Raw genomic sequence first — 27124 nt, forward strand, 5'->3', positions numbered from 1 at the left:
CACACACACACACACACACATACACACACACGCACACACACAGTAACTCCACCTCTCATTCAAGTCAAAACGTTTTACACATACCCGATAATCGTTGGAAAACTGCTCATCTCTTGGCAAGTCTTTGCCCTATAGGAAAATAGAGATTTACATGATTTTAGTCACAAACGATAAGGAAATTCTAATACATATAGTGACATTTTCTTTTAGGGGGGGGGCTGGGGGCTCAGGATTTCTTACAGAAAATGACGTCAAGAAATACCGCAAGTAGTTTGGGTCAAGACGTGTTAGGTGGCCCATAGTATCTTGTATCAAGTTCTACCTTACGTCAACAGGAAGCTCAAGTAGGTGCGGTCCGAACTTACACTTCGCAAATTGTAAAGCAAAGAGACTTCATTGTCTTTTCATACAATGAGACAGGAAATTGTTCTTAAACGGTAAAACCTCAGTTAATGAACGAGCTGCCCTAGCCTAACCTGAAGAGGGAAGTACAGGCTTATGATACATGACCTTTTGACCTTGAACAAAAGGTTTAGTTGTTGGCTATTACCGTGCGATCCAACTTTATGTTGTTATTACCTCAATGAGAAAGTGGTATAGTTTGGCTAACCACCTTGTTCGGCGGTGCATTTTATAATCTCGTTCTACCACCCGATTCCCTGCTGTACCCACCTGTACCGGCAGCCCCTCCACGTTCTGCTTGTATTGGTACAGCTGTCTCTTGAGGTTGAGCAGCCGGGTACGCTGGTCGGTGTGCTGTTCAAACTGTGGTAGACAGCTGTCGTACGGTGTCAAGAACAGCCGGTCGCCTGCGTTCACCCACCTGTTAATATATTACAGCATTGATGTTAATTTTAGTTCCAAAGATCTGGAGAGTTTTCATTCGTACATCCATGACCTATTTAGAGTTTTTGTAAGTTTCTTAATACAATATAAAGTTAACTCAATCATGTCCATTTAGACATCACAAGCAATCATTCTCAACACCTGCCATCCTTGAGTGAATACAAAATATTTTTGTATACATGACTGTTTTCCTTGGCCACGTTACAATTAACAAGAAGTTCCTATGGCGTATGTAAAACAATGCCCGTACGACCAGTCTCACTAGTCTGTACCATACTGACTACGCTGGCTGATAATTGTGAGAATGATTTGCCAGGGGTACAGGAGAGCAAACATCAACCTCACCATGGACTGACTTTCCTGGCCAATTTCCCGATTTTTCCCCCCGAATATAATTCTACTATCCCCGCACCCCCGTAGAAAGGCCTGGTGGAGGCTCGCCTGGTATCCAGCCTTATTATAGCTCCAGAGTCTCTTCTGTCCTAACCGTATTTGCGGAGAGGACAGAAGAGACTCGAGAGCTATAATAAGGCTGAATACAGGCTAGGTGAAGGTTACAGTCTCACCTCTGCACTGGGAAAACAAACTTAGTCGGTTCTCCGATGATGTCCACAGTGATGACCTCCACGAACCAGTCATCCACCTTCATGGAGTCATCCCTCCAGATCTCAATCTCCTTCACGTCGTTCGGCAGCCTGGCGTCACTGATCTTAAACGTGTCCAGACTGCCCGCTTCGAAGTCGTTCTTCCAGCGGCAGTCGAGCAGGACGTCCCGGGTGCGGTTGCCCTTGATGTCGTGCAGGGCGATGAAGACGTTCCCGTCGGTGCCCCCGCCTTTGACGTCGCCTGTCCGCACCGTGACGACGGCGTCAACCGTGGAGTTTTCACTGCTACAATTTGCTCCCATGTTCTTAAACAGCTGTAAAAGTTCTGCCTGTAAGGGAAAGAAAATCAAGCATGAATAACGTATGAATTTTAGCGTATATTATGTAATGTACAGAGTCAACCGTGGAGTTCTCGATGCTACACGCTGCTCCCATGTCCTTAAATCACTTACAAGTCCACCTGCCTGTGGACGAAGGAGACTTAAGCATGGATATCATAACATTTGAAACACAGCAATTCTGATACTTCGAAAGATACACAAATATCGATAAAATAAGCCTGTGGGTGAAAAAAAAATTAGGTATGAATATGTCACGTATGTAGTCTCCATGCAGATTTGTCAGCTGGAGAAGAATTTGGCCAAATAGGGACGAATAAGTTACCGTGGGATTTCAGTCAGTCGTTTGCAGTTTATCTATCCACCGGCCGGACAGTTCACTCCTAGGCCAATTAACTCCTACTGGTCATCATTTTACTCCTAACTTGGCCAAAGTCCCCTATTACTAGTACGAGGGGCGTTCAAGAAGTAATCGCCCTGACCCACTTCCAGTTGTCTGATCTAGATGAAATTTTGCATATGTAATGATTCATATCTCTATAGGTTATGTTGCAAAAAACAGCTCTGAAATAATTTTGGTTTTTGATTTAAAGGTGTTTGAACTGAGTCAGGTGTGAAATGGACCAGGTGTGAAATGGAGCCAGTTGAGTGTCGCGCAGTGATCCGGTTTTTGTATTTGAAAGGACGCATACCAAATGAGACTTTTGATGAAATAAAAGAAACTTATGGTGATGATTCCCCATCATATGACCTTGTAAAACGCTGGCATTGTGAATTCAAACATGGCCGGAAGTCTGTGGAAACAGCTCCCAGACCTGGTCGTCCCACTTCTGCCATTGATGAGGCATCTGTTGCAGGACCAACCTGGGGCGTCCTACAAAAACGGTGCACAGAGCTGCATCAAACGATGGTAGAAATGCATAACTCTGGGTGATTCCTATGAAGAGAAAGAATAATAACTGCACCAAGTATCATTAATCTCCTCCTTTGGGAAATGGGTCAGGGCGATTACTTCTTGAACGCCCCTCGTACTAGTGTTATTCGGCCAGGTCGGAGTCTGGTAGAAACTATAAGATATGGACCACATCAGTTGTGATGAACTATTTCTAAAGTTCATCATGTATAAGCTAGTCAGTTGCTTACCATGCTGAGCTAATCAAACACTGTAGATCTATCCTAAGCTGTAGATGACCTGCTGCTGACGAAACTTGTGGTTCTACCTGCAAGTTATGACTACACAGTACACACACAGGCTACCTTGGGAGGGCATTGCTTAAGTAATAAGGTTACCACCTACTTCTCAGAGCTAACGAAGGACGAATTGGCCCAATGTAGAATCTTGATCGTATCAAAGAGGAGAGAAAGTCCAAGTTGTAACCCAAAACCGTCCAAAGACGGGGTATTCAAAATAAGGCAAAATGGCACCAGTGGTGCTTAAACCAAGTCGGAAAGAGTGGGCGGCCATTGGTTGGGATAAGCTCAGACAATAACAACGAACTTCAACCCATGCCGAACATTCTTTTCGTTAACTCCAGATCACTTTATAATAAGATGGAAGAATGTCGAATTCGTCTTTATTACATGAATACAATATACAAAAACGTGATAAAAAAAACAAACAATTTTCCTGACGCACAATTGAACATCGCAGAGACGAAAGCAGAGCAATTAGAACTGGGCAATGAGAGGTCTAATAGACTAGTAATCCGTTCGTTCATTCTTTCATTCAAAATAAGCTAGTTTGTTGCTCACCATGCTGAACTTATTATAGATCGCTACTAAGCTCTGGATGGCTAGCTGTTGGCCAAACTTGTAGTTGCAGTGGCAGAGGATTATTTTTTTTACAAAGACTGAGCCAGGTGGTCTCTGAGTGGTTTCTTTATTTCGCAGAAATGATAAAACGTTGTCTGATCGGTCACGAAGTACCTCGTGACCAAAATCCAAGTCTGTGATTGGTTGAAAGTATGTGGCAAGACCAGTTTTCAGCTTAGGCCACACCGACTTAATTTTTTGGATGACATCCGCGCGCGCAGTGATTTCACCTGTTCTCAAAAGAAACCTGTGGCCATATATCATCCCATATGATGGGCATATCAATCAGAATGTTATGCTTACCGAAGGACCTGCTCTCCGTGGTAAGGAGAAAAGAATGGTCTGGGTGTTTAGTCCTGTGGTTTCGCAGTATTTTTTATTTCTGCTGGATTTTTCCTTTTTTTCGCCCGCGTGCATCAGTTTTGGGGTCTCCAGAGGACGTCAACCATGAAATTAAGTCGGTGTGGCTTGATCAGTTGGCCTGCTCCTAGTCAAACCACCTCCATCCGGGATCCCTCCCGGGGCTAATTGTCACCACCGTCGAATGTATGCAATCCATCTTGGAAGATCAGAATTAGGTATACAAAAACATTGTATTTCCAGTTACAGTCATGAATAAAAGGGCCGGTCAGTCGGCAGGAACATTTTTCCTTTTTTTTCTGTGTTTTTTTTTCTCTTCAGATTTTGACCGAAGTGATCCAACGATTACAGTTGATCAAAACATGTAAAACATGAACAAATGAAATGCAAAAGGGTACTGGCTTTTTCAACTTCATAATATCATACATATCCATACATTGTACAAGCTACACGTTTATTTAAAAACTAAACAGAGAAGTACAATTTTTATTAAATATGTTTATTTGAACTGTTCAAAGCGTCAATCTGAGTGTGAAGTACAGGAAATTTAGCCTGATTAAATCTCGCATATAGCAGCCCGCCAAACCGGGCAGGGGTCAGTTACATCCCTGGACAGCGGAGTTTGCGTTACACAGACTACAGGAACTTTAGCTGTTCTGAATTCCATCCCTTTTGAGAGAGAAGAGAACTGGTTTATTTATGTCAGCGGGTGACAAAAAATGCTACGGCTGGCAGTTTTTGCAAGGGTCGGTTGGAAACCGGAAATACAACATTTTGTCCAGGCCGTAGGGAAGAGTTTGATTAGGTTGGGCAGATCACTTATGATTTGATTTGATTTCAGTCAGACATTAAAAAAAAACACAGGAATCTTCACTTTTCAGTTTTGGTGTGTCCGGGGTATGCCTACCGTAAATTCAATTCAACGTAGCCTTTATATGTCTAGCCTTTATCGACCTATATATCTGTATCCATGCACATTACGTAATCTAAAATCTCGCGCATGCGTACTCATAGCGGCCACTTGGAACCTTGCGTAATAGAGAAATATGCCCACGTCCCTCCTCCTTTCGGAGAGGAGGGGCACTGCAGGTCGTTGGGTATTTGTGTCACGCTTGTCCACAGGAAGTCATTCAGGGTCACCCATGATTGCCACCGTGCGCTGAGCGACCAATGAAACATTCTGCTCTGGAGGATCTATTAGTGAAATATTTGCACATCTCGTCAGACCAGTTTTTCCAGTCCATCTAACAATAGAATTGACCCCGAAAGGTAAAATTCAGAACACAGCATACACCATTTTTCAGGGCTGCTAGCCCTCATCAAGGAGGTTAAAATCCTCCTGGCCCTCATGCTTAGGGCTGCAATTTGAAGTTGAAAGACTTTTTTATAGCCACATGTCAACTACAAATGTGCAATGATTTAATCATAACAACATCTTCATTATGTACGCAACTCTAGGCAGGTGATTAAGTGTACTTTATTGTACGTACAAGCGGTCGACAGGAATAGACAGTAAAACAGACAACTACACCTCTGCAGCTTCGATATAGATTAGTAGTCATGATCATCCCCTAGCTCTTCAAAGTAGGAAGCAATATAAGTACTGTTATTCATATTTGTAATAACAGTGGCTAAAATTGTTATATCCCCAAGAACAAGCCTCTGAAATATTGTCAAGTAGGACCAACAAGTTGGTAAGGGTGGGCGAAGTGCCTGTTTTCTAGTTGAAAACCATGCGTACTATTACGTATACATTAGACAATGCGAACACGCTGTGACAATAACAAGGAATAAAAGGGGATTCGTGAAACTGATATACGTAATAAACAGTACTAAACTCAGAGGTAAAAAACAGAAACATAACCCTCGTGACTTTTCAAGGACGCCCTTGCTTTGTCCCTGGTTCTACAGACACGATGCCATTACCAGAAAAACCTCCCACCACAGTCCCCGCAATCGCCCCTTCTTTCATAACCTCCCCGGTCACCACCGACACGGTATACGGCAACGCACACGCAAGGCAGCCGTACGTTATCCTACCAATCTACCCAAGCTACCCGTCGCAGCGCACGACTCAATATCTTGATTCTAACCCAAAATACATGTGTACAGTATTGTAATACACCAGAAACACGTTGTCTTACCTGTCAAAATCGCTGGTCTCTGTGTCCCGGTGTGAAAGAGGTGTGGTTCTAATTTCTGAAACGCTGGTCTTTTAACTGTCAGACAGCCAGCGCTGTTACCAGGATAAGATATACCTAGTCACCAATCCTGGGGATATAGTCGGCGCTTTTGTAAATGGGACGTAAGACAAGGAGCGAGTCCCATGTCAATTTGCATACCGTGTTGTGGAACGGTCCGACCTGCTTGTTACTGGTAATAGGCGTCTATTTGTCACCATGGTGACGGGTGGAGGTGTTTGTTCGTGTGTACAGTCACTCGTACGTCATGGCGGACGAATTTGACTCTGATGGCAGGTCACATCAACACTGACGTAACGATACCCTTGGATGTCTATGCTGCCTATTGTGTACTAAATATTACCATTCATTCGGACTGGGGCGAAACTATGTCTACTTAAGCTGTGGGAACTTCCGACCAGAGACAATCTCGGAATTTTACTCCGTCCCTTTCGCAGCCATGTCTAATTTGCATAGCATGACACCTTGCGACACTCCCATGTCGCTTACGGACTTCTTATACTGAGACATTGGCGAGGAACATTCAGAAGTGTTAAAGTACTGTGAGCCACGCCTTCGTATTGGACAAGCTGCTACCACAAGTGCGACACGACGTTTTCGACTACCAACCAGCATGGGCCAAAGGAAGTCTAAAATCGAGGCCAAGCCTGTCAACCCTAAACTATTCCAGCGGCTTTCCACGAGGAACTTATTATTTGACAACCCTGCCGCTGAAGAAAAATATTCGGACTACGATTTTCCCTTTGAAAATCTGGTGTTTGAGGGCGGCGGTACCAGAGGATTGGCCTATGTCGGTGCAGTAAGGGTGAGTACTAAGTACTTCGTCTCAACTTTCATCAAAGTATGTAGGAATGATTGGTGCAAACAACACAGGTAGTATTTAACCCAATCTAGTATATCGCCATGTATTGTTTGAACGAGAAATCAAGTTAGAGAGTTGTGTACTTATATCAGTACCGGTATCATATTCAAAACATGTAGGTAAGACGACAAACAGGTTTTCAGACAATTTATGCTAATTGTAAATGACCTGGCGGGCATTCTTCTCTAGATCTCCGCCCGCATTGTTTGATAGCCCGTAAAATTGCCAGTGGTAAATTATCATACATATATCTCCATTCTACTAGACGGTGATCGCGTTACAACCTCCCTGTAATCTAAAATCGGATGATCAATATGTAAAAGTCTGACTGAAAAGACAACAAAGCACATAAAGAGCAAAAAGGAATATCTGTTTCTTGATCTATGAAATTTGTCGTTGAACTATCGCAGTGAGGTTGCCACGTTGATAATTCGACAAGTAACACGTGTCGTAAGTTTCTCATTTTTGTTTAATGACAATGACAATGACAATGACAATGATGTTTATTGCATGTTCATGTTAATATATCGCCTTTTATTGAGGACATATTTTGTTGTGCGAAATCTTTATACATACATTCACGTTACAAAATAGGTATACATTACCATTCACCTTGACACGTATAGAAATATAGGTCGGTGGCGTAACAAACCGAAGAAGGTATATGTATCAACTATAGTGCTTTGTAACTAAGTTTCAAAGTTTATGTGATAATATGAATAGTAGGAGCCCCACCTAACGTCCCTATGACAAAAAAAACAAAACAAATAAGACAACACACATTGACAGCTTACGTCTAAGAATGTGTGCAAATACGTCTGGCAACACAAAAGCGTGCTTTTTTCGTGGCCCAAGGCAACGCCAACAACTACACATAGTTGGCACAAAGATAAAATTCTCTATTATAACGTTGAATAGAATAAACGGAAGTGGGATCAGAACTGTGGATTATAGGTGGATCATTCGATGAAGATTAGACCCCCAGGTAGTAAGATATGTTAGATTACTCAAGTCTGTTACTCAAGCAACATTTACTCGATGAACAGTTTCTCAAGCAACAGTTACTCAAGCAACAGATACAAGTCTATCAAGTCGCTTAGGTAATCTTGCGTATTCAGTAGGTGGATCATTATACTCGAAAAACCTGGTCTTAACTGTAATACCTCTTGTATTAATGTCTATGCGCCATTGGAAACCTTTTTTTAGGTTTAGATCATAAATACAATACAGCTGAACTGTTCCATGGCAATTTAAATCCGAATGTTTGTTTGATGTTACAGTTGTGCCTACACCGTCTGCTGTTGCACTTACCGAAAAGAAAAAAAGTCGAAGGATTTTCAAGCATCTATAGTACTAAAAATGCTTGCCGCAATTTAACAAAAGAAGTTATACGTCAATGACAATACAAAAATCACAAATATGTCAATCTGAACTTACCACTAAGCATAATGGAAAACGCAGTATTGCTATCACCTTGTATTACGCTGTTGTTACACTAAGAGAATTAACGTCATATGTATGAGCAGAGTATTGTGTAAAATGCTAAACGCAACAGTTAACCATATGGCGAAACCCACACTAGACTGTACTCAGCGTAGACAAGTAGTCCTCTCAAAGACACCTGATCTTGTGTTGGTAGAAGATGTTTGTGTAAGAAGACGCTTTAGTCGTAGACACACACTTGACATTGTACTAGCATAGTAACCTTTTTACTATTCTCCATAACAACAAACGTACAGTGTCGTCTCTGCCTTTTTGTTTGGCTATTCAGCGTTGACTTAAGCTCTCCTTTCACCCGATAGACTTGACTTATAACACACGAGAAACCCAACCCTAAAAAGTAATTTGAGGGACGGAAGTTTTCCTTGACTTTGTATAGTATGGTCACGATACACGTTGGTAGTTAGGGGAAAGTATAAACAAACTTCATAGGGTAAGGCGGAAGTTTGATATTACACCGTTCACTCCTATTTCTTTGATTTAAATTGAGTTATAATATTTTACCACTTCCCTCTAGCTGATACTCTTTGATAGGTTGGTTTCTTCTTTTGGGACTGTACTGAAAATAGTACAAAAATAGTTTTGTCGTTCCTTAATTTTGGGCCAAAAATCATTTTCTACGACGTCGGCCTTAAAATTGCGCGCAAGTGAGCATTTACTTTAAAGCTTAGTGCGAACCTCTTAATTTGTTTACCCTAGCTGGGGCCACTATGCTCTGTGTGCCTCTGTACGCTTGAACAAATGTCATGCTCGACGAACCGAGTGTTTCGCACAAAGTCTCTCAAAAAACGCGGCGTCAAAAGGCACAAATTCTTCAAGTGCCAAGCTACTGTGCTAATATATTTTCTCTTTGCAATGACGAGGTCTATTGTTGGTTTAGATCTTGTCTTTGTCGTTACAGGCCTTAGCAAGAAGTCAGGCTGAATACCTTTGGAAATAATTGTCGTTGAGCCACCTTTCCACGTTACATGCTTTGTAAACATACAGTGTGTAATCATCTGCTTAAAGTGGTCTATGGTTGTCCTTGATACTATAGCCTAAAGCGGTCAGACGGAGCGCATTAGATAAAAGCTTTGTTTTTCGTGATCACCCCTTTCCATAAAAGGACGGTTTTACATTTCCAGTTCGGCCTTGGGATGATAGAATGCAGCGGTGAAGTTACGGAGGCAAGACTTCTGTCTCAAACAAGAGTTCGTAGACCTCAGGCCTGCATGAAATGTATTGGGTTTCTGTAGACCTATTGTGTATTTTTGCCTTTTTGTCTGTGGTACGTGGTTGGAAAAATGAGCTTTTTACTGTGTTGGTTGTGCACCATGCAAAAGTCTGACTCTGAAATTCCATTTTCTGAATTTGTAAGTTTGGACAGGGATGAACATTACTTATTTTGGATTTCTTAAGTATGTAACCAACCACAGTACTTTGCAGTTGTTGAGACGCTACCTTTTTTTGTCTCAGATGGCCCATGCACATGTAGTTACTCTGTCACATGATATACTAATATCTTCCTATTTCAATGTACTGACCTAATGCAGCTGCTAAGTCTCCTTGGTTTGTGTTCTTCCAATGATATTCATTAAAGATTTATTTCTGGGGTGTTATTCACTTGACATCGGAATGTTACTCGCATAATTTGACCAATGATACTTTTATCTGTAGTTCCATAGACATTAGACAACATGAATAGTGGTAGCCCCCATGCAGCAGCAACAGTTAGTCCCCAGGGTGGTATGATATTTTCATTCAATCCATCCAACCCAAACCTAAATCTCCTGTAGTATCTAAGCCAAATTTAACAGCATAATTTACTATGAAAAATGTCCTTGTCAATCCCATTTATAGATGGCAAGCTGCTGGCAATGGAAGCTTTGAAAAGTTCAGAAGCTGTTGTAGTCAAAGCAAACACCCAGCAAACATCCCCGCAAACCAATGAGCAGTTGCTTAGAAGGGGAATTTCATCATATATTTGCCGCGACAAAATGCAACAAACGATACTGAATTTAAAACAGAACAAAGCTAAGCCTCCGCCACTTAACCCTGCCTGTACCATAGATTAAGCAGGCCCAAAAACCAAGCGAATATGACTAGCCCAAAACAACAAATTACATGTATACAGTATGGAAATGGCATTACAAAAGAAACAAAAAGAAACACAGGACAAATCATACACATACCTTTCTCTTATGCCCACACTCTATACAGTTCTCCTCCACATTAGAAAATTGCATCTTCTTCTGTTTAAGTTCAAGTTCAACCATGATTGCCAACAGGGTAAAGGAACTTGTACCGGAACTTAAAACTCAGTACTATACAGCTCTAGAAACACCACAAAGAGTAATAAGCAAACTTCAATTATACCTGACCAACAGATATATATTCTTGTACACTCCCGTCATCTGGCAAACTGTCAGTGCCACTAAGTAACCTGATACATTGAAGGTGGCCCAGGCCAGATGATGGTTCTACACCCAACCATAATCTGTTTTTAAAACCAAGCAGATATTGGGAGGATGCCCCAACCACACTAAAACAGGGTCAACCTATACAGTATCAAGTTCAAGTACTAGGAGGCCCAAAATCAAACCTGACCACCAGGACACCACCAACAACTCACGTACCAAATGGCAACACAATGGCACCTTGCGTTCCGGAGATACAGCGCACGCCCCGTGCCCGCACAAAAGGTAACCTAAAATGTCAAGTTCAAGCACCAAGGGCGCCAAAATCAAAATTGAGCATTATTCAGCCACCGCCGACACATGTGCCAAATATCATTGCGCCAGCACCAGCCGTTCAGAAGATATAACTCCGGAAACACCCCTCCCGGACACAAAATTCGACCTGCCGGGTCAAGTTCAAACGCGACAAGGCCCAAAGTCAATCCTAGGCAACAGGCAACAACCCCCCACCCATGCACCAAAAATCGTCGCAATCGCGCGTATCGTTCCGGACACACAGCGCCAAAAGTGCCCCAAAAACACAAAAAATGCCACCTTTAATGTCAAGGTCAAGCGCCAGGAGGCCCAAAATCACACCTGAGTGTCAGGTTACCATCCCCAACCCACGTACCAAAAATCGTCGTGCTCGCACCATCCGTTCACGAGATACAGCGCCCTACATCCCCGGCTACCGAAAAGTTTCCACCAGCATCAAAACCATACCTGCATACATGCAGGTAACTATACAGACTATCACCAGTAATACAGCAGAGGGCGTTTCGTAGTCTACGAGAATGAAGCACATGGTACATGTACTTGAACCTTGAACATGTACTAGTATCACACCAGTCAGAGAGTACACAGAAGAGTCTTCATTTTACCATAATAGACAAATCAGCGTTACATATGAAATTGCTCTTTGAAATATGTCGACCTGGAGTTAAAACTTAGTAGGTAGACATATGATCATTTGGTAGACATATCGGTTACATCGCTTTTTAAAACCCTGCGTTTTAAATGGACTGATCGGGAAGTCACACAACCTGACATTTTTATGTACATGTAAAGCTTACAGACCACGACTCGCAAAATTCCATTGTCTTGAACATCACACTTCTAGTATTGTGTAACAAAGCCCAATGTAACATTGTACAACGTATACAGAAGAGTTGACAAAAGTACACATAGAAACAGACAAGCATCCTTGATGCATATATTCTAAATGGACAGATGATACTTATATTTATCACAATCTTTGCCTTGCTGGGGGCAAACCTACTCAGTAACGAGACGTATACACAAATCACGTAGCAAGGGATACGTTTCAAACAACAAAGGCAGAAAATACGAGTGAAAGCCCCCATGATAAACAACTTGAAATATTACTAAGAAGCGTATTGGAGGTAGAAACATATAGTTTCTATGGCCAGCCTTGACTGTGTTTGTGGTCAAACTAGTCAGCAGCCACAGAAACGCTTATGGATAAGCACAGCGCACAGAAAAACATATTAGATTTCTCCGTGTTTTCTTTTTACGTGTTGAGCTACTATGGTACTACGAATGAAGACCTCGCGGAATTCTTCTATTATAAATCAACGTGTATGTATAGCAGTGCTTCTAATGTCTAAATCATACTTGATCATTATTTGCGACGGTCATTCAATATAGTAGATCCCTCCAATTTGTATAGAACGTATTTGAAGAACGTATTTGAAGAGAGACGGTCATTTAAAAAAGAGTTCGGAGACCTCATACCTCCGCGAAATATTCATCAGAGTTTCTCGTGCGTCGTCGTAGTAAGCTAAAGCACGCCGTACAAGTATTTCAACCCAAATACACTACACCGAGAATAAGATTTAGTAACTTTCGAGCGTGTCGCCATTTTGAAAACCAAAAGAATTCCCTGAGGGCAAGGTTTTGGTCGTTTTCAGAAAGAGAATAATAAGTACGTATGCGCGCAATAACTTGCTGTGTAGCTTTTCAAACCCTGTTCACAGCAACAGAAGACAGCTTTATCCAGTCACCTAGATTCTGTACAGTAGATATGTTCCCACCTGTGAGACAAATTTGGTGACAACTTTAGAGATCTTCAAACTTGCAGTGCTGACCTGACGACGTGTCACACCCCGACTATAAATGCTGTCTAACCAGTTAACCTGTCCCTTCACATTGCTTGAGGCAAAATGTCAAAAGTTGAACTACTGATGTTAGAAACTTAACGTCGAAATTGAGTTAGACCGTACCTTCCAGTAACAACCACGTACCTGGGGAAGTTAGGACGCATTGGAGCCAGTCTAGTTGTGTGCACTAAAATTTACATCGTAGTTCCCCAAAGTACGTCGTGTCTTGTCAAATGACGTCGTAATTCGCTGAAGTACATTGTAGTTGCGCCAAAAAGGAAAACTTGTCTTATACTACTAAAATGTCTTCCTCCCTTTTTTGCATATTAGTTCATGCATAGGATAACCAGCTCTCTACTGTAGATCTCTTTTGCATATCAACTCATAACTAGGATATAGGAGACCAAAAACAATACAGTAGAAGTCGTTTAATTGCACAACCTATTTGCCATCGTATTTCGTGCAATTATCCGGATGTTGCAAGAATGCGAAGTTATCCAGCTGGACCGCACCGGTTTGGGATATTAGAATTCCTTGCAATTAACAGAGGTGTGCGGTTATCCGTTGTGCAATTAGCTGGTTTCTGCTGTATCTCCATTTTCACGAAGGTAATGATGTTTTGTTGTCCATTTACAGGTCCTGGAAGAAGCAGGAGTTATGAGAAAGATCAAGCGGTTCGCAGGGGCCAGCGCAGGCGCAATGATGGCAGCCATGTTGGCTCTCGGGTTCAACTCTCAGGAGATTGAGGACTTCCTACAAGTGGACCTTAGTAAAGAAATGTTGGGTGAGTACGATGCACAGTGGTAAGGCACAGAAAAACACGCTACTTTTTGTTCCCGATTAGATTATTTGGACGGCATCCGCTTGTGCATCCATTTTGCGCCCCCCCCCCCCCTGCAGGTATGATTGAAAGATTAGGTTTTTGCTTGGGTCAGTCGACTCAGGTGATCGGAAACACTGCATTTTTCCTAGGCCTGAGCCCCCAAAAATGTTGCGTGTTACAACAACTAGTTCAGTCACTATTCTTTTGTAGCTACAGTGTGTTTCCTTCTTGGCCACTTTGTTGGATGTCATCATGACACTCCATTCGATGACTGATGCTCAATACGCCTTACTAAGCTCTTGTATCAGCATCTACACTGAGACACCAGCTTTCTCCTATCTCGCCAGACAACACGCCTTTCAAGCGCCACCACTTTGCTCTCTTTTGGTCGGGAAGAAAAGAAGGAATTTGTATCCATTGCCACCTTCTGTGCGCCATTTTGCGGTACAGTGGTAAAGAATGCCCCCAATGGGTTCCGTCTGACCAGTTCTTACCGGTACGTCACGGCTATCAGATGAACAAAGTAGAGAAGCCACGGGAAGGAAGTAATGTTTTTCATTGACGTCGTTGTTTTGTTTTTGCATTGTACTGGTAGCACTTAGTACTAAGGTCAGGTAAAAGCTATGCACACATACACCTTTCTTACGTAACCTTTAAGACATGTAAGATGGAGGGAATTTCAAACATAGGGCGGGGCAAGTATGTGCATGGAACATTTGTACGCTTCAAACGTTGTCATCATCTGGTAACAGTTGTTAAGGGCGCAAACATTTGAATTCCGTGTATAGGTGGGTCGTCTTGACAATGTGCTGTGTCACGGTGGTCACTATTACATCACTTCTGGGATGATCGTGAGTTTTAAGATGAAATTTCAAACGTCTTTTTACATGTAACAAGCTTTGAAACGGCACTAAAGAAGTGATGAAAGAAGCTTTCATTATACGATTGAAGAGTAAGACTCAGTGCACTTCATCATAGATTGTACTATATATGTTGATAATAGGAATGTCTTATTCAGTTGGATAGACATTGAATCACATGTACATAATTATTATTATACTTATACTTAATTAGTATTATACTTACTTTACAATGAGAAGCACTGAAACAAATTCCTACAATTTTCACCACCAAGGGAAGAAGTCTCAATCTATATGTTAGACTACGATACTAATTCAAGCATATCTATGTTTGTAAACGTGCCTTTGTTCAATAAAACTGAAGCTATTCATTTCTTCCCAGACCACTCCTGTGGTTACTGCAGCCTTCTCCCCAACATACTGAAAGGCTACGGCTGGAACCCTGGGAACGGGCTCATGGCCTGGTTTGGGAACATGTTACAGGAACACACCGGAAACCCGGACCTCACATTCTCACATGTACGTATAGCACTTTTATCACATCCGTCAAAACGGAGATTTATATTTGTTTATCAAGTTTTAGAACACTTGCTAGTTTTTTTAATCTCAGTCACTCACTCATTCCCTCATTCCCTCACTCCCTCACTCACTCACTCACTCACTCACTCACTCACTCACTCACTCACTCACTCACTCACTCACTCACTCACTCACTCACCCACCCACTCACCCACCCACCCACTCACTCACTCACTCTCACTCACTCACTCACTCACTCACTCACTCACTCACTCACTCACTCACTCACTCACTCACTCACTCACTCACTCACTCACTCACTCAGTCCCGTAGCCGGTGGCTGTAGGGGCGGTCAGACGGTTCACAAAGTATTTCCACTTCTGTGTATCTGTTTTGTACTGGTTTGTGTCCTTTGTTATTTGAATATGGTGACGATGAGTGAGTGACAGGTTGTGAGGCGGAGGATGATGTAACCGGAGACTGGCAGGATGGAAAGGTTGGCTTGGTAAAAAATTGACAGGAAAGTAATAGACAGAATTATAGCAAAAAATAACAATAATGAATAAAGAAAAAATGGCAAAACTCTAAGTATTTCAATCATCATGTATTATGCCATTTGTGTTTCCATCAGATGTACAAGATGTTCGGCGTTGAGCTGTGTATCGTCGTCACTAACGTCAATCAAATGGCGGAGGAATACTGCCACGTCAAGACTACACCTGACATGCCGATAAGACTGGCCATCAGAATGTCCATGTCACTACCAGGTAATCTTTAGTCTGTTATATGTTTGTACGAAGCATGTGTTGTCTTTTTCTTCGTTTTCAGTATTCTATATTCATTACCTTATCCGGTGTATTCATTTGTTTTGATATCTCGTGTTTTAGAAGAGCTATGGACACGATTTCCGATTGGAACACAGCTATTGTGCTAGGAAAGAAGTGACAAAAGTTTCGGCCTTCTAATAGTTGGGACTACAGGGAATGCATTTTAGTTACATAATTTGAAACATAAATCGAAAAGGGATGAATGAATTTTCGTACCTTCTTCTTCGATACATTGCCCCTGTTAAGTGTTATCAGTTAGGGATTGCGGTGTAGTTGTATATGTAAAGCACATTTCAAATGACTGTCTGTGTCTATAGGAATCTTCCAAGCCGTTGAACACAGACACAAAGACTACAGCTACCAAGACTACTACATAGACGGCGGCCTGTTGGTTAACTATCCTATTCACTGCTTCGACGGTAAGCAAAATCTAGTATCTATATTTTACATTTTCTAGAAGTTATATCTCTTGACATCATAATAGAGTGATGTATATAGTAAGGATATCACGTCACTCGTAAGGGGATAACTTTGCAAATATATTTTACAATGCATTGTTGTCTATCCGAATAGCCAATCTTATTAAGGAGTTCCAACTTTTCACAGGATTAAGGACTATTATTTGCTATCCCATGGGGATTAACATGGTTGTATAACACATAAACGGCGTACGAGAGAACGTTGACCCTCAAGAGCACGTTTCATGGTACGGAGATGTTCTAAAGGTTGTTCACACACAGCTTTGAATACTTACGAATACTTTGAATACTTACGTACATACATACATACATCAACGACCAGAGGTCGGTACCAGGCTAGTACATATTTCACCCTAAAGGGCCCTATCTCACATAGCTTGCTCTAGGTTCTCAAAATCCATATCAGAGTCTCTAGTTACAGTGTCTGTAAAAGTCAAACTTAGATTGAATACGTAGATCATTGAGTCTGTCTCTACCATTGTGTTGCCGCTGTTCTTGTTTTTGTGGTTTCCTTTACGTAAAATAACAGCAGCAACAAAATCACAGGGAATTCATATCTAAAGATTTTTAATGCGACCGCAGTACTAATAATGTTGTTTATCTATAAAAGTGCATCCGCCATTAAGGCGTTGTCAAAAACGACGACATAAGAAAATCCGACTAGCCATTTCGGCAAGTACACATTTGGCATCTTGCATTTTGCTGTTTTCATACACAACGTGAGTTTCTTTAAGTTAGTATTTGAGTGGTTGGGTGGTGACAATTATCTTATCATTGATATAGATGGTCACTATAGAGACATTTGTAAACAGAGTGCGAAGTGACAGTGCTACAAAAATCTAACCTTAGCTTCAGGCCATCGGCATTAAAAGACCATTAGTCATTTTGAAAGGTCACAAAATGATTACATAGCTGCACGAGCAGAAATTAGATCTGGGCGTAAAGACGTACGGTCAGATTGGCACGTGCAACTTTTTAGGACTCTGCTAAATTTGTCGAAGACCGTGTTGCGATTTTGGTATCGTAGGATTGTCAAATTGGTTGTGACAGAAACAACCACCCACAAGGATCTAAGACAGCCTTTATCTAAGAACAAGGCACTTGAATTTGTACGATACATAAAACGACGATCTCAATAATGCCTTCGGTTTACGATTGTACTATAATCATGAGACAAGTGTGACTATCGATGCAACACCGTCTGTTTTGTCCATCCCCTGTTCACTGAACTCTTCATAATACATGTACACATGCATTTGGGGAAAACCCCTACTGGAGTATAGGGTGAAGGAATAGCGATATCTCTTGCAACCTTGTGAGGGTTTCATCAACAGAAAGACTGCAAAGTTATAACCTCCCACTGTAGTGTTTGTTGCTTTGTTTGTTGGAATAGTTTGTGAATATCTGACGATGTATGCACTATATACATGTTATTGTTATTGCTGTAAGGTGTTGTTGTCTGTCAAGAATCCAGGAATATTCAGGCACGCCACTAATTGATTTTCTCGATAAATTATCAATGAAAGAATTCGCATCGTCTCTTTATTTGCAATTTGGTAATTTAAAACTGACCTTTATTATTGTTCTCTAGGTTGGTGGCTGTCCATGGACAACAAGGATGCCTTCCTCAACAGGCTGTTCCCGCTAGATAGACTCGCTCAACTCTTCGAGAAGACCGAAAGATTCGGAACGCACAACCCAAAGTCACTGGGAATGGTCTTGGTAAGTATCGTGTTTTGTCAATTTATGGTTCACAAATTCACATGTTCTAATTCGATGCAATATGTTTGAATGTATGTGACATATATATGAGACATATATATATATATATATATATATGAGTCGTGAACGTAAATTTAGTAATTTCTTGCAATGTCATGTTAATCTGCATAGTGGTTTGACGATCGTAATAGAGACATTGTGAAAATTATCATTTGTAAAAATTATCATCATCATGATTGTGTATATCAAAATGATAAACTTTTTTATCATAAACTTTTTTATCATACAATATCTTTTATATGGGTGTTGACGATATTATTGTCAATTCCTGTTGACATAAGACGTTGAAAGATGTGAAAAACATGATATTTTAGACGTCTTGTTTGATTTTGTTTCATTTTCTTTGTTTCAGTTCAGTACGTTTGATGTTGAGTTCATGCATACGGAACTGTCCAAGAGGTTAGGAGACCGAAAGCCAGTCAGACCGAAAACAAAACTCTCAAAGTAAGATCATATTGTCGTTCACATCTCAAACCATGTAGATAGAAATGTATGACTTTCATTCATATATGCAAAGCATGACGTGTTGTGCTGTAATTGTAATCCATAATTGCAATGATAATTTACATATCTGTATCCATTTATCTACGTGAATATTTGTGTCTATTTAGGCCATGTTGATTTGATTATATGGATGGCAGCCTACTGGAACCCCAAAACTGATACAAGCGTGCGAATAAAAAAACTCTGGCCAAAAAAAGTTGGCTTCATTTTGAAATAGAGTATGGTGCATAGTGCATACCAAACAACAGTCTTCATTGTGTTCTTTCACATCTTCTTCATTGACTTTTAACATAACTTTTTGGCATCCTATGACATTACTTTTATTTCGTATATGTTTTCCGACATTGTTTGTCCAATCTACGGCATATATATGGTCATTTTCCAGCTGCTTTGTATAAATTTACGGTTGAAAACTTTATTCTTTGGAAACGTCCGAAATTTGATGCGCGCGCGGATGTCATCCATATAATGGCAATGACAATGAAGTTTATTGCATATTCATGTCCCATTGGGGCTAAATGCAGTCAGTTTGATATAAAAGGTAGTAAACGAACAGTTATACATATACTATAGTTTATATGCTTCTTCTCTCTTCTTAAAACATGTGTAGAAGAACTTACAGAGATTTTCCGGTATATCGTGGTCAGATGATTACATCAGATATTTGAACATATCTTCCTTCGTTAGGTGTGCCTATTTCTGATCTTCAAGTGTCGCATAATCAAATCAGCATGGCCTCATCTGAATGTTTTATAACAGGCAGCGTACGAAAGTGGTACAATTTTTTTTTCTTTGGAAACGTCCGGATATTTATGCGTGCGCGAATATTATCCATATATTATGAAACCAACATGGCCTCATCTGAATGTTTTCTAACAGACAGCGCACGAAAAAACAGCACGAGATGAACGAAGCAGCGAGAAACCACGAGGTAGTGCACAAAGCTGTCAACAACTTCCTGACTGTCTTAGCGGAGAATAACACCAACAAGGACGACAAGATTGAGCTGAGAGAACTGGAACTAGTCTTCAAGAAGGTACGTTTGTGAAGATTAGTCATCCAGGATACATTACATTGAAGATGATTCAGTCTATACTTCTGGATAATTATCAAATTTCAATTATCATTATGACGATGATTATCCTTATGTATTATTTACCGCTACCACGCTTTTCTCTACTATTGCACCTGTTTTTATGTATTGCTTTTGTACTAGGTTTTATGTATTTTCTTGTGCAAATAGATAAACAAACAAACAAACAAGCTGACATCTGATTTAAACATTACAGATGGACCAGGCGGGCGCTCGCTTCACTCAGGAGGACGCCTCAGTCCTGTTCGGAGAGAACGTGGATCCAATAGAAGTATTTGCGGGTCTGGACAAAGATGATAGCGGCTTCGTAAGTCACACATTGATTTTTTTCAACACAGAATTAGTACATTGTAGTTATAAGTGGTTGCTCCTAACTCTGCCTTTTAACTATAACTAGAGCTGCGACCCCTCATGAGCTATTCAAGATTTGACTGATCGCTCAATTTTTCTACGGATTATTTTACGGTTATGTGTTTTTTTGCCTTTTAAGTTATACTTTTACAGCACACATCATAATCCTGTTATAACATTTAGGGTCATTGTCATCAAAATTTTATCAGAGTCCTCAAGGGGCGTTCAGAGATCGCCGGCTAGTAGAAATGGGATCTTCCTGGTGTGCGTTTAACTTTCCTTGTATGACCAATTGCTGACGTCACGTATCCGCAAGATAGCGTGTTGATAAGATCACGTGTCTGTAATTTAACGTTCTGATGTCATTGGCCATCAGTTTTGATCCTGAAGAAGGCGACAGTGGTTTTTGAAAATTTGATCCGTGAGTACTTTAGTTTAGCATTGAGAAAGTTTAGCATTGTACTATTTACTTCTTTTAGTTTCCTTCTTAATCCACATGTGTGGTATTTCAATCCTCAGATCACGCATCAGGAGTTGGTGGCGTTCTTAGAAGAGAGAGGATTTAACTTCTTCACGCAGTTCCTAGGGTACAAGCGGCGGCCCATCGAGTCCTTGGGAGGATTCTTGGAGACGATCATTGAGGCTGTGATGATCTATATCAAGAGAGTTTACATTGGGGTATGCTTCAAAAATTATTTTCCCCCAGGAAAATTCAATATTTATAAGTGTAAACACCGTTGTGTTGTGTTGTACAAAAGGAGTATAACAACAAGATCTAATGAAACATTTTGAGATATTATCCATATTTCTTTGTTTAAACATAATTGATCACTTATGCAAATAAGGCTTTGATTAGCATTAAATATTTCTATTAATCACTACGATGAACATGAAAACACGGACCAACAGGCCGAAAGCGATACCTAGGTCTTCACGTAAATTAGAAGTCTCTTCCATGAGCTGGACTGTCATGTATGTGTGTTTGTTTGTTTGTTCTGGTGTATATTTGAATATATAAGACCGACAGGATGTGTCGGCTAACATCTTAAAATGTCTGATGTCAATAGCTATTAAATGTTTTCTCCTTAATGAATATCAAACTACAGGAAAAGGATGTTCATCGGACGATTGGAATAGACACGGACTACCTACCGGGTACCGACTGGAAGATGGAACAGGATGACAAAAAGTTCCTAATTTCGGTAAGTCTCGAAGATCGTCCAATTCGTAAGTTCAAAATGCATTAAGTTAAAGTATTAAGGGAAAGATCGAGCAAGACTAAATGACAAGAATGATAAATTGGCTGTGTTCGAACCAACGACCTTTTCCTTGCTTTCAGATTAATCAGATGTTTGAATAGATGTTAACCGATTTGAATCTATTGCAGTGATTCCTTTATTTTGATAAGGCTTTCACAATTAACAGGATGTCCCTGTCAATAGCCATGCCCTAGAGGACATATCAGGGACTAGTGTGTGTCTTTCTGGGCGTTATACGTCATACTAGCTAGGCCCAGGGCACAGTGCACTATTTGTTTTCGCAACACAGTAACGATGCCTATCTACCGCTTCTCTGTACCTGTCAAGTCTGGTATCGTCACTGTTGAAGCGTACAGAGATAAGATAATGTCAAGTCACTGAACATCTTCAAAAGGGATGAGAATCCACCCGGTAATTACTTAGAGCCTGCTCTTAAGTGGAAGCTTTGTGTGTTGTTTGTGATCTAAATTGCTATAGACCAGATATAATGTGGAATGTATGGAGACATGCAGTCAGGGCTACCTAACTCTATAACAATAGGCTGGCCCTGGTGACTGAACCGTATATAATCGGTCACAACTGGGCACAAGGCACATATAAGATGCTTATAAAGCACAAAACCTATGCACTATATTATCGTTTTATACGTAGATTACACAATAGAATGCGCGTCTACTAAATGAAAGTGGTCTAAGTATACTAGACTTATTTATTACTATTATTTGCTTTTGGACAGACGAGGACAATGTGGTACTGCACTCAAGTTTGAAACTTAACAGTGCCACATACACGGTACAGACTGACGGCAGAGGTAAAGCTAGTCTTTTACCTCCCCGACCGAAATCAGGTACCCATTTTTACACCTGGGTGAAGTAAGGAAGGTCGTGTAAAGTGCCTTTCCCAGGGGCACAACGTCGGGGGCACGGTGGGGATTGAACTCAAGACCTTTAGATTCCGAGCCGAACGCTCTACCAGTTACGCCACGCCCGCCCGATCGCAAACTGGGGGCATTCTTGAGATTGTAAATTAATGTTTTTGTAGTGCAAAACCTAACTGACATGTTACCAAAGATGCTATATAAGATCCCGGAGTGTCAGCGGTTGTTTCTGCCACAGTCTGCTTTAAAATCATGATCAACATCAAAATTGCACTACGACCTTAGGATAATATGACCACGTCTTGTACAACAATGCCAGGGAATGGACTACACAGCTAGAATAGTGTGTAGACATTGAGTCCATTTCGATGCCACTATAATATCTCCTTGAAAAATAATAAGTCCAATTTTACCCGGTAGCTTCAGCAATTTTCTCAAAATAACGTCCTTTGCCTTTTGAACGTTCCTCACACTTGTTTTCCTCACACTAGACACTTGTTTGGCTAATTCTTTAATCCCCGAATAACCACCTACGTCGATCCAATTGTGGAAGACAGTCTAATTTTGTATCTTCGGCATTTCTCAAAGGCAATGATAAACGACCTTCAGAATCCCCCTTAACTTGTTTCCCGTGTCTCTAAATAGTAACACACCTGTGGATTGATTGCTTAAGACTTTAAGACCTACCTACGTCAATGCTATTGTGGGCAGCAGTCTCATTAAACAACATGACAAGACGTTTCTACATACAGCATTTCTTTTGTTCACAATTGGGACATTTTTGCACAGTAGTGACGCACTGTCCTATATTGGCTCGTAACTTTAGACTTCTTATTTAATACAACTGTTTCCCTAAGCGTCCCCAAAAAGATTTTACCCAAATAAGGTTAGCACACGTATTAGCAATGACGTCTTGTTTATGTGTCACAATGGCGTATGATCTACATAAAATGCATTAGTCATTTCCGACGTTCACTAAACATTAGGCTATTGATCTTCTAAAGCCTCTTGGGTCATAGTTATTATTGGTATATTTTACTTTAGCATTTTGTGTCAAAGTGGATAGGTTAGGTGAGATCGACAGGTTACGGGTTTGATTCCCGGCGATGTGCCCTTAAGAAAGGTGTCAAAATGTTACCTGACTTTAGTTGGGGAGGTAAAGGGTGGCAGATAGAGAGGGTTGGGCTACGCCTTCCAATACCGTGACGAAGACACAGAGGTCAACAGCCCCTGAAACGTTATATAACCTTACGGCCTCAAAAAGGCTATGGTACAACATTTATCTTACTCTTTTTTTACTCTTTAAGATATGTAAGGGGAGAAAATACATCTTCGAAATTTTTAACAAACTATGATGAAGCAAATCTGTAGAGATTCTTCAATCCAAATACAATCATACTTGCAGTGTACCTGTTCTATATAGGTTTTGACAACGTTAACAGTATCGGGTACTTAGAAAAGTTTAGACAAAAGAAATGTTAATGAAGCTCATTTCATGGAAATAGAAGACTTAAAATAGCTGCATCCATCACTTCTGACATGTCATTGTGAGGTAATCTGGCTTAACACGAAATAATTTCTACCTCCTTGATCATTATGGTATCTGCTTACTTTCCCAATTAGATCGAACCTAAAAAAAACAATGAAAAGCGGCGTACGGGCCGAATTGAGCTTTTCCATGGATAGATTAAGGTTCAAACAAACGAACAAACAAAGAACAGTGATGATATTTGAGCCACCCATCTTCACAATGCTATCTAAGCAATAGTGTTATGAAAGTTAGACGTAGTACACCCAGGTAAAGAATATCTAAAAACAAACCAATCACTACAACTGGATATGATAAGAGGTTACTTCCGAACGTTACGAGTTACACTCGCTCATAGAATTCTAACGATGCCGAAGAAGAGTGATGGATGACACTGGAAACATCCGGAGATAATCACCGTATCTTATCCGGCTCTAGAGATTGTCTTGTCTTTAAACACCGTAGCGAAGGGTACTAGACAGGTCTTCTTTTGATGATTGTCCCTATATGTAAGATAATCTGAAGAAACTCTTAAAATTGGCGTCCTACCATAGAATAGGTTGTCTTCTCATTTAGAAGCGCAAGCCTCCTACATATTGGATTTATATTTACCTCTTGTACATTGGCTATATTTGCCTGGACGTGTGCATGAGAAATCTTTAGTTACTGACTGGTGCTTGGGTCACGGAGTTTAAAGTTAGCCAACAGCTTATCCCTGGACTGTGTGGAAAGTCACGTTAGCAAAGAAGGGCGGTCTTTGGATAGTGAAGCAAAGTTGGGAAGTTAAACATAATACACTTGAAAGATGTAAGTACATCGGTAAACAAGGTGGTGGTATTTTTGGCGATGCCTCAGGGACTAGGCTTTATAGTATATCATTGTGGGTGTATTTGTTAGAATTTCTACGTGTCATAAGATTCTCACAAGTCATCCCGGAAGGGCAACAAAATAAGCACTCGTTGAAAGTTTTGCAATAAAACATAAATGTGAGCCGCTTTGCTACTTATAAGCTATCGGACTCAATCTTAGACACTGCTTCTTTTATAGAGTTTATAATTTGTGTGTTAAGTGGGTAGGTGTCGAAAAACGAAGGTCAAATTCGATAACGGGCTGTTTTGTGGCTCGGTTTACTACGGCAATGCAGCAAAACTTGAGGTTTTCATATCTCGTGTTTTGGACATGTTATGGTTGTAATTTTCGAGTGGTAGATACAATGTAGCTCTAATATATTGATGTATTATTTATTCCACGCACACAGCAAGGAGAACGGGCTGCCAAGGCGTATCTGCGGGAATGGGTCAAGGTTCACAAACTTACCAAGACTACAGAACCCGACCTGAACGACATCACCGAGGAGGCTGAGACCCAGTCTAGTACCGAGAGCACCATTGCTCAAAGGAACCGTCGCAGCGCGTCCTCTCAGTCCGGATCCACGTCGTTTGTAAGTGTGGCGAGCAGTGACTGATTGGATGCAGTGGAAGACACGTAATCGCACAACGGATTACCGCACACTTCTGGTAATTGCACGGAATCCCCAAATCCCAAACTGGCGCAGTCCAGTGGATAGCTTCGCATTGTTGCACCACCCGGATGATTGCACGAAATACGATAGCAAATGGCATTAAACGGCAAAGTATAACATTGTAAGATACCCTTTCCACTAGACAGCTATCACTGTGTGAACGCATAGCCAATTCGACTTTTGTGACTCTCTATTTCATATTTGTATTGCATGATAAGAAAAGTGTGATTCTAAAACACAGCATAACACTCATAAAATGTTATTTTTTTAAATTACTTATTGTAGTCTAGTGGAAAGTATGTCAATCCTGTTAATGAGGGTAATAACGTTTAGTGGATCACATAGTTTCAGAATATTGTTTACAACACATGGAAACATTGCACAGTATTTTGTTTGTCCTTCCAGTTAAGAATGTTTATCTGAACGTTATATATCCACAGTTGTATTTTATCAGAGTAAGGACAGTGAAAAGATATGGGGCACGCACAAACCAAAGCCACTGTCACACATAGCCAACCACAGCCTCCCTACCTTCTGACCATAGTTGGGAGTTAGTCGTGACGAAGGTCATTTGTGTTCAAGGTCATCAAAGTTGATCAGCGAGGTCCTGTACTAGTCTTTGAAAACGGCCTGCACTAGTCTTTAAAAGTCATCTGCACCAGCTGCACTAAGACCCAATTTACACTTGTTATTTTGACTGTAGCACTACACATCGTAGTCTACTAGTACTGTAGTGTTGTGTTAAAAATCAGATGTTGAAAAGTTATGTTCTATTTGGATGCGATCGAAGGAGTGGAGGGAAGGGTTCCAGTCTACTCCCGACCCAGAGCCGACCGTGGTTGAAGAGTCGTCGGGAAAAAGTCGAGAGAAGGTTCTGACTGTTATACAAGCAGAGGTATATAACTGTAGTAGTCGGAAAATTTACCGGCTCGCTCCTCTCCCCTCTGCCTCAAAACGCACCGGGGCGGGGCTATCCTTTCAAGAAAGTGTTAGTACCCCGCCCTGCGAAGCATAAACAATCTTTAGGCAAAAAGTTTTATTGTCCCGGATTAACGCGAATCCTATACAATGATCTTTATTTTGCATGTTCCTGGCCATGTGGGCTAAATGCAGAAATTCAGTTGTGTTACATGGGATACTAAAGGCTAAGTACACGTTACAATTGGATAAACAATACATCTGGAGCTATGCTATCACTATATCTGACATTTACATGGCTCTTGCCTTTTCTTAATTTTGTTGCACATTGCTGTCTGTGGTTTTCATTATACGTACAAACAGGTTGTCTTTGGTTAACTGTTTGCATCGTGTATCTACAATGAGAGTACTGGTAAAAGAGTTGTGTATATCATTGTATATGAGCATTCTAATATAGTCATAAAATGTTCAGCGGCCCGCGCCCGCTGCGATCTCTTTTCACTGACACCAATGGCCGACGTCATTCCTTCCCGGCAGATTGAAAGTATCATAAAGTAACGTTAACTTTCTACACCCGATAGAAATATTTCTACATCAATTATAAATTTAAATGAGAGGAGCGAGCCGTTTAAAATCACGACTACTACAATATCCCCGCGACTCTGCTTGGAGAATAAGAGCTGACTCTATGTTACAGCACACT

The 27124-nt window shown here is 40.9% G+C and overlaps 2 protein-coding genes across 2 annotated transcripts in view; one reads left to right on the forward strand and one right to left on the reverse strand.

Moving 5' to 3' along the window:
• The window catches only part of LOC118423903 (polyunsaturated fatty acid 5-lipoxygenase-like), a gene marked incomplete in the record, with an annotated part of 12071 nt that extends 8400 nt beyond the window's left edge, over positions 1–3671 (reverse strand). Inside the window, 4 exon segments of the mRNA XM_035832216.1 lie at positions 85–129; positions 673–823; positions 1413–1780; positions 3542–3671. Coding sequence (XP_035688109.1) covers positions 85–129; positions 673–823; positions 1413–1780; positions 3542–3544 — 567 coding nt within the window.
• Positions 3672–6407: 2736 nt separating this feature from the next.
• Positions 6408–26650, forward strand: LOC118423904. The gene is made up of 12 exons (XM_035832217.1): positions 6408–6967; positions 13716–13863; positions 15145–15281; positions 15913–16048; positions 16426–16527; positions 18179–18309; positions 18722–18813; positions 19753–19909; positions 20163–20273; positions 20837–20995; positions 21424–21519; positions 25240–26650. The coding sequence occupies exons 1-12, from the start codon at positions 6776–6778 to the stop codon at positions 25444–25446; spliced, it is 1668 nt and encodes a 555-aa protein (XP_035688110.1). The 5' UTR covers positions 6408–6775; the 3' UTR covers positions 25447–26650.
• Positions 26651–27124: the final 474 nt, after the last annotated feature.

The sequence above is a fragment of the Branchiostoma floridae genome, chromosome 10 (genome assembly GCF_000003815.2).
Source record: "Branchiostoma floridae strain S238N-H82 chromosome 10, Bfl_VNyyK, whole genome shotgun sequence".
In the NCBI taxonomy this organism is placed as follows: Eukaryota; Metazoa; Chordata; class Leptocardii; order Amphioxiformes; family Branchiostomatidae; genus Branchiostoma; species Branchiostoma floridae.